Source organism: Thermobia domestica, chromosome 2 (assembly GCF_964235325.1).
Source record: "Thermobia domestica chromosome 2, izTheDome1.hap1.1, whole genome shotgun sequence".
Taxonomy (NCBI): domain Eukaryota; kingdom Metazoa; phylum Arthropoda; class Insecta; order Zygentoma; family Lepismatidae; genus Thermobia; species Thermobia domestica.
Genome location: NC_137455.1, coordinates 136,922,438 through 136,934,947, shown reverse-complemented (window position 1 = coordinate 136,934,947; position 12,510 = coordinate 136,922,438). Strand labels below are relative to the sequence as shown.

General features: G+C 35.9%; 1 protein-coding gene across 1 annotated transcript in view; it reads left to right on the top strand.

Moving 5' to 3' along the window:
- The window catches only part of LOC145675696 (lachesin-like), an 866,246-nt gene extending 854,695 nt beyond the window's left edge, over positions 1–11,551 (top strand). The window contains exon 9 of the mRNA XM_081746303.1: positions 9,952–11,551. Coding sequence (XP_081602429.1) covers positions 9,952–10,343 — 392 coding nt within the window. The 3' untranslated portion in view covers positions 10,344–11,551. The remainder of the gene's footprint in view (positions 1–9,951) is intronic.
- The last annotated feature ends 959 nt before the right edge of the window (positions 11,552–12,510 follow it).

The window sequence follows — 12,510 nt, the reverse complement described above, 5'->3', positions numbered from 1 at the left end:
GCATAGTGGTTGTAAGAAGACATCTGAGAAAATATGTTTTGCCGTCGCTCGGTTCAATTGCAATCTCTTGAACTAAATCGCTTTGCAAGAGAGCAGCTGAATTGAATCTACCGCGTTTAAAAACAGCATGACCACATTGAAGAGGATTTGTTGTTTGTAATTCTCAGAGATTTTTCGAACATCCTGTACAGAAAGTACAAGATGCATTCATTTTATGATTTGATATTTTTTCTGCTTTAAGGAATTCCAACCTGACGAAGGAGGCAGGCGAGTCTGTCGAAACAATGTTAGGAAACTTCCAGGAAGATCCAATTTTGCCTACAAGACCATTTACGGAAAATTTCATGCACATAGTGGAAGTGTGCATTTGTCAGGTTTTTCTGTTTCCTTCCACGTTCTCATTCCAACAATTATTTCACAGTGATTCTCTTTCATTAATCATCGTCTCATTTAGCCTATAGCTCCATAAACATGGAGCGTTAAATTTTCCAATTCAAATTATTTTATTTCTGAAGATTAACGAAAAACTTGGAAACACTACTGATTCTATTTATTTTAAAAACTTCTTTCTAAACATTCTGAAGATAGAGGACAAAATAACGGAAGCAATCATGTATTGCAACATGTGATCTTTGCCAATAATTGATGGTGAATATTCGAACTCTACTACTGTATTGTGTTAGTGCGAGTCGAGAGATACGCGAATCGATCGTGCTATCTTAACTGATGTAGTAGCTATCGCGTGTGCCTTTGGAGCTTCGGTTACCGATAGAACAACCTTCAAATTTGAACACATTATATTGGTTGCAGTTTGGCGAGAGATAATGTATAACCTTTAAATCCGCTGTCTGGTTATAGTTTCAAAACTTCTGATCGCTGTTACCAGATGCCAAAGATGTATAACATTGGCCGCTGATGATTGGAAAAGACTAATTGAGACATTCTTCTCCTTGTTTTCAACAATATTTCCGGTTTATGCATGGTAGACGCTCAAGGTGATGTTTGCTCCATACCTCCAATCTCCTACCTCTAAACAGGGATTCACTTCTGTAGTGCTAGTCTAGGCTCAATTTCATAGCATACTAAAGGTTCTTGTACGAATTAGTACAACTTGTTATGTCGACCTGTTGCATCCTATGATACAGATATTATTCTATAACAACGACACAGTCTTCCAAGATGATAATGTGCAAATTCAAAGTCAGACTTACAAATATTCATGCGTGGTTTGAGGAACATCAAGATGAACTTTAACATCTCTATTAGCCAGCGCATTGTTTTCATTAGTTTGATAACCATCTGTAGAATCCTTAAGAACCTTGTTAGAAGAATTTGAAAATGATTTATCGACTGAAAACTTGAAAATTTTAAAGGATGAGTGTCTCACCTTCAATATTCTTCTCTTCAGTATAACCAGCAAAGATGCAAAACTAATTCCTAAATGTTTTGTGTCAACAACTTTGCAGCACTTTGTACCAATAATAAAAGTCAAAAATCTCAGTTTATACGTCGCATGAATAGATGTCACTATCTGCTCCTGCGCTTAATTGTCTCGCTAATAGTGAGGCGAGGTAGTACCGTGTATTAGACCCTATTTAGATCTGAGCATTGAAACCAAGAAGTGTATCGCTGTACAATTATCCCTAATTCTTTTATAGCATCTCTACCATTTCCGTTGTCGCAATGTTCAACACCGTATCAACGCCTCATGAACTATTAGATCAGACTCCAGCTGTGCCACGTCACGCACATTCACCAGTCGACCATCTTCTTGCAGTCCATTAACGTGATCAAGCCACTCCTCTCTAGAACCCACATCGTGACATTTACCATCACCATCCGCACATCTATTGCGCATAATTTCATTCTTGCACCCCTTCTTTCTCACTAACAGGGCATTATTGTGTCAACCCGCCCTTAGTAGCCCCAGAGCAGATTAACACCCTCGTCTCAGCTAACATCACATGACCTCATATTAAGGTAACAAAACTTCATTGCTACCATCACCTCATCACTCACCACATTCTTATGCATTAGTGACAATAAATCAATAAATAAAAAATCCTGATATCCACTCCTAATACCTTCTTACCACGCTTGAATTGATGTCACCGACCCTAGAGAAGAAGTTACCTTCCGTGACCCGCCCATCTGTTGATGTGAATAAAACTGCACTTTAAAAACAAAGAAAATATCCACCTTATATCATGTATTGACTATGACTTATAAATGGTTTTGTTCATGGATGAAAGACAAAAATAATATTTAATGTATTGTATAAGTCTGCACCTATTTTGATGTGACACTATTTAATTATGCAATGAGACGAAGGCTCATGCGGAATAATTAAGGGGTATAGAAGCAAAACCTGATAAATCCATTTTTCAATTTTGTCAGGAGACGAAACAAAAGTGACTCCCTTATGTTTCAGAATTGTTGAACTTTTTTTGTTTAGTGGTCACTATCTAATGAAGATGAGTGAAATCTAACACTATAGGAAAATAATTGTTCAACAATTCTGAAACGTGAAGGAGTCAATTTTGTTTCGTCTCCTGACAAAATTGAAAAATGGATTTGGTACGTTTTGCTTCTATACCTTTTAATTAGTCAAAGTATAATTTTGTGACTGGTTCTTTGTAAATTCCCAAAGTCATATTTATTAATTTTTACTTATTCTCAAGTTATTAGGGAAAGAAATAACTCAAGTATGGTGAAATTATTTTTAATAACACTGTACAAATTAAAGTTGCAATATCTATGATTTCGCAATAAAAGTACGTCTTTGGTTATGTAGTACTTTTCGCGAAAAAAACAACACTATTTTCATTTGTTGAAAAATAATCTTTAATTTCTAATAAAGTGTTACCTTGTGGCAACCCTGTGCATGTTTCCCTATGCGAGACAGCACTAGGGCACAATTTGAAGTTCCCCGTTCACTCCATTTACCCCGGTTCCCATAAATCTAATAGCTTAAATTGAATTTCTTCGCTTCCACTTAAAACCGAGCGCTTCTTGCTTTGGACTTGAAACAGAAGGGCGTAATGACAACAGAAGAAAGAAGAAAAAAGGGAGAAATAGATTTTTAAAAAAAGATCGAAGTACATAAAAGACTGTAGAAGAAGTTGGAAGTGTCAACTCTGTAGAAGAAATAGCAGTCGTGTTCGTTCATGGCCAAAATCCTCCCTCCCTCTCTGGACCATAGATGGCTCTTCAGAACATTTTAATTGGATTCGTCATTATAACTTAATTACGACATCTTATTTTCCCCTCAACTTCTTACCATTTTCTATTGTTGTTCTCTCCTTTAAAAAAACATGTAACGTTTTTATGGTTGTGCTAGATTTATGATGTGAAAGAACCAACGTAATTTGTAAATTAAAGACAATATTGTTCATATTTCAAAATAATATTTTTAAACAAAATTAGAATTGGTGTGTTAGTTATTTAGATAAGTAATCATATGTAAATTTTAATTGTTGCACTAATTTGTCGGAGAAAGTTTCCTATCAGGAAAACTTAGGATACGAATCGATTTTTGTGTGTAGACATACAAAGCTTAGTGGTAGCCAGTCAGTACATTAAAATGGCTGGAGACTGAGTCTTTCTCTTTGTAGAAAGCTAACTTATGTTTTAATACAGTCTTTAGACCTCTCTGAAACTCCTGAGAAAAGTCGGCAAAAACTTAGTTGGCCTTGGCCAATCAACTGAAATGACGTCATCGACAATTCGGCCACGCAACCACGATCAAAGATTATGTAGGTTCAAGTGATTTGAGTTAATACCGTTCCTATATGTTTCCACCATGTTTTAAACCATGGCGACTTTTACTGTAAAAATTGTTTTCTCCATTTCATTATAATAACTGTGTCACAGCAGATTACTATAAAACTACCAGGTACACAGAAAACCACCTAGAAGTAAACGTTATACAGGGTGGCCCAAAAGTAGGTATGCAGTCCCGCTAGTATAAAGTCTTACCTTTCTAAGGATACCAATGTTGTTTTTCTACTTTAAAAACTGAGGGTATCAGTCGATTTTGTGCAGCACAAAGTGTTGAATTTTCAGAACTTACGATAAGTTGTGCTTCAAACAATAACGCGAAAGAATATTTTTACAACTAAACATGGAAAAAGTTTTGGGAAGGTAATTTGTGTTTTAAAACTTTTTTTGGCGGACAACCTATAAATTACGAAAAACCTGCTGAAAGTAGAAATTGGGCAATAATCTGAAGTGATGTCATGAATATGATGGTCAATTGACGACGATATATATTTTACTAAAGTTCTCTGTAATGTATGATTTTGTGAGAGCTGAGAGAACGGGTGTTTGGATGCTTCATATGTTTAGTGTCAAATGTATACTGAGCTACAATATCTTTAAGCTGCTGGACACATCTATTATGTCAAAATGAAACATCTGTATTTCCAGAATATGACAAAAATAAAATCCACAGTATCAGCTCAAGAATTTGAGCAGTTCCTCGAGAAGGGCCTTTTTTACTATATACTGAACAGGTAAATTCAGGTATGGAAAATTGTTATATATACTATAGTCTAATGAAATGAAAACACGCACATGTGTGTGTGTATGTTTTCATTTTCTTAGACTATAAAACAAGTTTTGATGCGCGCTATGAAGTGAATGGTCGCCTGACTCAAGGCTGGGGTATAACGGATGCAACCGCCAATGACCTCTACAATTCCAAGGACTCTGCAAGTAATAAAGGCCCTTCAAGCTTTTTCCAAAGTTACAAGTGTATACTTAGTTAAGTGTTTCACTACCAGTATCACGACAGACGAGGGATAGTAGCAATTTGAGGAAATTTGTGGGTTGGCGAAAGCAGTAACAGTAAATCTATAGGACTCATTTCCTTCTTATAGGAAGTTACAGCCAACGATAAAGTAAATTTCGCTGACAGTGTAAAGAGATGAAAATGATGTAAAGAGTGTTATGGGGAAATCATTTCAAAACATGTTCCTTAAACACAAAATCTAAGTATCTACATTAGGCGTCAGAGGGGGAAGACATTGCTTTCAGGTCGGGGTCTTGTGGTAGTCAAACCAAATCAACTCTTTCACTGCATCGTATGCGTTGCAAGAAGTGAAGAAGAAGAACTTACGGACTACTTGCAGTACGTCTTATGTCGGTTTACACAAGTTTTATTCGATAATGTACAGGAGAATGAAGTACAGCTCGCATACATTATTGACAAGATGTGCAAATTAAACAATATATAGTTTGAGCACACTCGATTCGTTCTCAATGGTGACGATATTTTACGTCCAGTACATTGGCTCTTTCCTGCTACGTGAGGTGAAATTTGGAAACATGTACCTTTATTACATAAACGTGTATTACAGAACTGATGTAGTCGTTGTTTTCGATGGGTACGAAGAACCTAGTATAATATCTCTTGGGAAATTGTACGAAGCTGGAAGTGACAGGATTAGACATAGTGTCTGCTCCACAAGAACAGTTCTTGTCAAACACTACAAACAAATTATTTTTGTTCACCGTATTAGCTCAGCACACCTGTCTGTAGTTCATTCCGTTAGCAATGCAGATACATTGGTTGCACAGCAACGAGCGAGACTAAGTCAGGAAGAATCGCAGCCATAATAGGTAAAGTTTCCGAACTTCAGGTTCTCATGGTTGTCTCGACACCTCACCAATACACCATGTGCATGTTAGTCGGGAAGACCAGTGAAATTAAGATTTATGGCAGCAGCAAGCTGCATGACGATCTATTCAACATGGACTGTTTGGTATTCATCTATGCTCTGACGATCTAGGACACGACATCCGCATTCTACGCCGATTTCCAGCTTCAGTAACCAACAGAAAGTCTCCAAGTTGCAGGTAGCTGTGAGAAAGTTTAACGAAATAGAAGCAACTCAAGACACCACTGCATTAGTAGGTGAAAAGATTTGTTATTAAAGTTCTATTTTTTTTTAAATAACGTCCCAAAATTTTTCTTAGTAGTATTAATTTAAAACAATGTTATTATAGTTGCAGTTGAAACGTTTATTTTGACATTGTACGGTGAAAAACTAGGAGATAAACTCGATAAGGCCAGATTTAAGAAATTCATCCACACCGTTACGAGAAAAGCACCGATTTACATCATAAACCTTGCACCCTCCGTGCAAATTCAGCTGCAACGTGAGAGCATAATCTTCGAATATATGAAAAGTAATATCATTTTGCAAAATGCAGACATTTGAGCCATTACGAAATTGAGACATTTTTAAAACCTCTTTTGATATTCCTCTATTAAAATTTGCGAGAAAATAACAACTCTTGTACTTTCTTATTAGCAATATACAGGGTGTTTCAAACGAACACCGACAACGTTTGGGAAGTGATTTCTAACACCAAGATACTTTTTGTATTATCTTGGTGTCAGGAATCACCTTCCATACGTTGTTGGTGTTGTTATGAAACACCCTGTATAATACAAATAAATTTGAGATAAATTAACTATTTGGTCTAGGAATTAATTCGTGCGGGTGGACAAGAGATGGCGCAACGAACGGAGCGTCCCACAGTTCCGTGTATCCACACATGTGTTGCAAACCCCTGTCGTCGCGTATCGTTCGTAGTATAGGGCAGTGGATTAAAGCGTCAACAACACCAGTTTGTAGTTAAGTGAACATGGCGCAATTTGTGCCTGATAAAGTGTTTTTGCGGGGTGTCCTGCTGCATTACTTTAACATGCAGAAAAGTGCGACTGAAAGTCATCGTATTTTGGTGGAAGTGTATGGTGACCATGCTCTAGCTGAGCGAACGTGTCAGAAGTGGTTTGCACGGTTTAGAAGTGGTGATTTCGGCTTGGCAGGCCAAGAGCGAGCTGGACAGCCAAAAAAATTTCAAGACGAAGAATTGACAGCATTGCTCGAGCAGGATTCGTGTCTAACGCAGGAACAACTTGCAGCAGCATTAGGCGTTGATCAAACAACAGTCTCCAAACGCTTGAAAGCCATGGGAATGATTCAAAAGATGTTACATTGGGTTCCACATGAATTGAAAGACAGAGACGTTGAAAGACGAAAAACCATTTGCGAATTGCTGCTTCAACGACAGAGCAGAAAGGGGTTTCTGCATCGAATTATTACGGGTGATGAGAAGTGGATCCATTACGAGAACCCTAAACGAAAAAAGGCCTGGGTGAAACCAGGTGAACCAGGTCCATCACAACCAAAACGAGATATTCACTGTGCAAAGGTTATGCTGTGCATATGGTGGGATATGAAAGGTGTGGTGTACTATGAGCTGCTGCAACCGGGTGAAACTATGAATGGAGAACGTTATCGACGACAATTAATGCGTTTGAAGCAAGCTCTGGCCAGAACACGACCAGAATGGGAGAACAGACATGATAAACTTATTGTTCAACATGATAACGCTCGCCCACATGTCGCAAAACCGGTCAAAACCTATTTAGAAAATGTCGGATGGGAAGTTTTACCCCACCCGCCGTATTCACCAGACGTTGCTCCTTCGGACTACTACTTGTTCGATTGCATGAACAACGATTTGATTGGACAGCGGTTTACTTCTTCAGAAGATATCGAAACATGGGTCTCTGACTGGATCGCTTCCAAGGATGAGGATTTCTTTCGCCACGGAATCCGTACATTGCCTGACAGATGGGCGAAAGTGGTGGCTAGCGATGGACAATATTTTTCTTAAGGTATTTATGTACTTTGTGTTTTTACTACAGCTTCAATGTGTGCGTACCAACCGCACGAATTAATTCCTAGACCAAATACAATATTATTTTATAACACATACTTTATTATGACCGTTAAATGTATTTTGTTGTCCACATTTCGAACATGATTGACATTCTTTTTAGATTAAACTTTGAAAGCAGTACACAGGGTGACAAAATTGCATTAAACCAATTTACTTTTCCAAAAATGACGGTATTGTTAAAAAGTTAGACTCTACTTTATAAGACTTAATTCAGTGTTATTTCGTATCCCCGATAGTTTCATAGTTCTCTGCCATAAACCAAAATATTGAAACGAAAATAAAAAGAATATTATTTCTAATACAACAATCACCATATTTTGTAATAAAATGACGGCAAACAGTAAGAATGGTACTAATTCAAATCACTTGCATCGTGCATTATCTTTAATTTAACAGCAGAACAACCTTTTTCTCTGAGTTCTGTGAGGAGATATTATTGTATTTCCTCAAATGTACGTGGTCACTTAGCAGCAAAATTTATTATGTCGTTGTAGATCATCGCCCAAATTCTAACTTTGGCATGTTTTCAGCAATCGTAGAGTTCCCGAAAGAGTATTAACACCAGAAGAATGAGATAGACCCATTACTTATTTCTCCGTGGAATTACGATGGCACTTCTCATGCAATTCCTTCCTAATTCTGTAACATTGTAGTGAAGTTAACTTTTGCTAATTTTTAAATTCATTTCTGTTTGAAAATGAAAAAGAAATTTCAAAATTTATCTACAAAACTGGATATGGGTCATTTTGACCCATGAGAAAGCACAAGATTAAATCGTTGTTTGTGAATTTTCGACAGGGTAAATATTGATAACGTACATCAATTTATATTATAAACAATAACGATAACTATTAATAATACATTTTTTAGTGGACAGCACGTTGATTGGGCACTCTTTCTCTGTTTCTCTTTCGTACACAGATACACATACACAGTAGATCACTTTGTTCAGAAACGTTTAAAACAGAAGTACAAGTGTTCTCTTTACCACAAATGTGCTATTGCTGTCTGAGCCGAATAGAACTCTTTGAACGTTTTTGTTCTCAACTTTGATTTGCCTCTAACGAGCAAAATTTATTGCTAAACTCGACATAAACACTTTGTTCTCATGAAGAATGAAGAGTGATTCGAGATAAGAGAATTCAAAAGGGAAGACTGTAATAAGAATTTGTTTTTGGTATAACCGTATCCTAAGCCGTTCATGTTTTGAATCTTCGTTTTGTTCTACATATCCTGCTTCTTGTTTCGTGTATTCACGCCAAGTAGGGCCTGAGAAACGAACATTTGAAAATAATTACATGAAATCTGCGTTTCTCCAAAAATCGGCCTGCTAGCCTTAATAGGGGGGGGGGGTTTCTCAACTTGTAAAATAAGATTGGTAACCAAAATATTTAAAAGCAATATTTTTACGTTAAGTCTCCATTCTAATATATTATGATAGCCAGTTACACTCTTTATATTATGGATGGAGAATTTAAAACAATAGAATATATCACACATTTGTTTAGTGTTATTTCCTGGCTGAAATACTCATAGATCTGTTGGATTGGTTATCAATCGGTCGTAAAGTAGAATAACATATTTTATCATAACTTTGATGCTAAAAGCGGTAAGTCTCTTTTAAAATCAGTAGCATCATTTTAGATTTTGTTTGTGACGGGAGAGAGGGGGGGGGGTTATTCTCTACCAAAATGAGTTTTGTGTTTGTTTATCAGTATATTACAAATAAAATTGAGTAAATCAATATGTACTTTTCAAACTTAGAGGGAGCAATACCCTCTACCCTTTCCAGATATCAACCTGCTTGAAAAGGAATATCAAATTAACTTGTCAGTGGTACATCAATGAAAATGGTATACATCAAAATTTGAATTTACTCAGAGCTGTCTTAACGAACGGGGTCGATAGCCACTTTCTCAGGAGTCCCACACGTAACTTTAGTCATAGGGTCATATTTTACTGGTTTGCTCACATGTACAAACTGCAGTTAAGACACACAGAATTTATTTAAATAGAAAGTTAAAAATGTTTCGTGACGAATTCAGAAAAGTTTAAACTAACTTTTTAAGGTTGGTAAAAGAGAACAGTTGACATACACGGATAACTAACTATAATTTAAGAGAAATGGAGTGTCCGTTATTTTTTTTTAAAAAAGTACTTCAATCTCTCATAAAATGTTTCTTTGTTTTACAGAGCTTCAGTTGGCTCCGAAGACGACTATCGTCCCCACCCCGCCAAGGCATAATGACAATAAAAATAGACGAAAAGACCCCAAAGATCGGCCCAGAAAGAGGAAACGGCCTAAACACGACAGAAAAGGAAGCGGAATTTCATCCGAAGAGGAACTCGGAGAAGACGAGGAGAGTCTTGAAGATGATATAACTACGCACGCTTCCATGTTCGAAATTCGAACGCAGCAGACAATAAATCCTACCACTCAGAGACCTTCCGGTTCTTTGATCTTCCACGGACAAAACAGGGCAACGTCGTCTACAAATTCAAAATGTCTTCCATTGTTGGTGATTGTGTCTTGGGTGTTTGTTGTGTTTGTAACGGCGAAACCAATTCCGTTACATAACGGTTGAAACGAGAAACGAATTTTTTTTATCTCGCCGTTACTTATTGAAAAACAATAGACAAGATTTCATAAATAACGAAAATAAAAATAATATAAACTAATTATTGTACAAAGTAAAAAAATAATATTACCAATGAAATGATAATAATGTTTGAATGAAAATGAGTAAGGTGTAAAAAAAGAAAAAGGTTTGTTAAGCAAAGTAAGTCTCCTAACGCGAAAACGGGTGTTTGTTGATTGTAGGAGAAGGCGGATATTGGTTAAATGCAAATTGTTTGTATATATTATAAATAATATTATACATATACCTATATATATATAAATATAAATAATAATTTGTTTTACGTTGGTACGAATCATTACAAAGGAAAAACTTTACTACCTACTACTATTACAACATTTTATCTTTACGAGAAGTAGTAACATATACACTTTTTAATGTATGACATCTTCATGATTTGTTATTTGTCGGAAAAGGGGAAAATGATGCAATAATGTCAAGGATTATTTTTGAATGAAGCTGAATTTGCAGACTTTCTTTTTTGTAAAATGGATCATGTTGATTACAAGCAAGTTTCAATTGCTTTTATATACAAAATGCAATATTGTTTTTATTTTCGTATGTCAAAATGAATCTGACATAAGAGTATTTCTCTCAACATTTAAAACAAACAAATAAATAAATATTTTGACGCCGAAAAATAACCAATATAATTCTCTAATGATGTAAGGGGAAGTATGAAAAAGGAAATTAAATGAAAAAAAAAAAGTTTTAGTCAATTGTGTCTAATGAGGCAAAAATGTCCAGCTGGTTTCATTTTTTTCTTTTCAGAAAGTTTTGTGTTATGCGATAGATTCAAATGATACAAACATTATATTAAAAAGATTAAATAATAATTAATATTCACCAATAACAGATAATGATTAATGGAAAATATATATTTGATACATATATAAACGACTGGATTTGATCACAGGAAATTTATTGACGCATGTTCAGATTCATTAGCGGTCATCATCTTTAAATGATCTTTGAGTGAGTTACGCCATCAAAGTAATTATACGATAAATAAATTATTTGTAACTCGATTTCTAAGACATTTTACTTCACTTTTTATCATACAAGTCATCTCCCTGAAATATAAACTTGATAATACGCTCTATAAGTCTTGAGTTGTTACATACATGAAAGTTACATTACAATCAATACAATATATTTTCCCTCTCTCTCGCGCGCACACACACACATATATACCGACGACAAACTGTAAGAGGTGATTCCTCACATCAAACTAAGAGAAAAAGCTCATATGGACCTGTGGGGAAAAGTGCATAGTTTCAGAGCTAGGGCTGTCCAAAATCACGGAAAAGCTGAATTTCAAGAGGCCCTATTTCGAATTCTAGAAACTGTGAATAGTGGTAATTATCAGCGTAAAGGGAGCCACGCATACACAATCCAAAAATGCATATTTCACCAAATTTCAATGCGTGTACAGGGTATTCCCTATAGGGAATAATTCTCAGATATACTCTCAATAGAATTTTCAGATATACTCTGATTTCAAGAAGGGTCCAAAGTAGGAAGGAGGTAAACCTTGACAACAATGGGCATGCAATACTTCGGAAGGAAGTCGGAAGTGTTAGGAAGCGTCAGCTCCATGTTCTTTTGTGTTCAGAATAACGTGTGATGCGATGTATTTTCTCATGGTATATTTCACGTTTTCTTCATTTATAAGCCTGAAAGAAAACATCGCAGCATGGGTTTTTCCGAGTACGAGAGACTGCGCTTCTGATGATCCTTAACACTTCCGAGATTGCGCCAAATGATTCCGTATTCACTGCTATCAAGACTTATCGTTTACATACTTTGGACCAATTATAAAATCAGAGCATATCTCAAAATTCGGTTGATGGCATGTCTGGGAATTTCACCGTGCAGCAAATACTCTACACCAATTGAGGGGTTGAGTGCAACAGTGGTCTAACCCACATTTTTTAAAATGGAGAAAAATCAAGTTAAACACATGTGGTTTTTGTACAATATACCGAAAGCAACCAGAAGTGGTTGAATGTGTCATACATTGTACATATCTTTATATATTACAAAAAACACATGTGTTTAACTTGATTTTTACATAGGAAAATTACATAGAGACAATATAGGAGTAATCTAG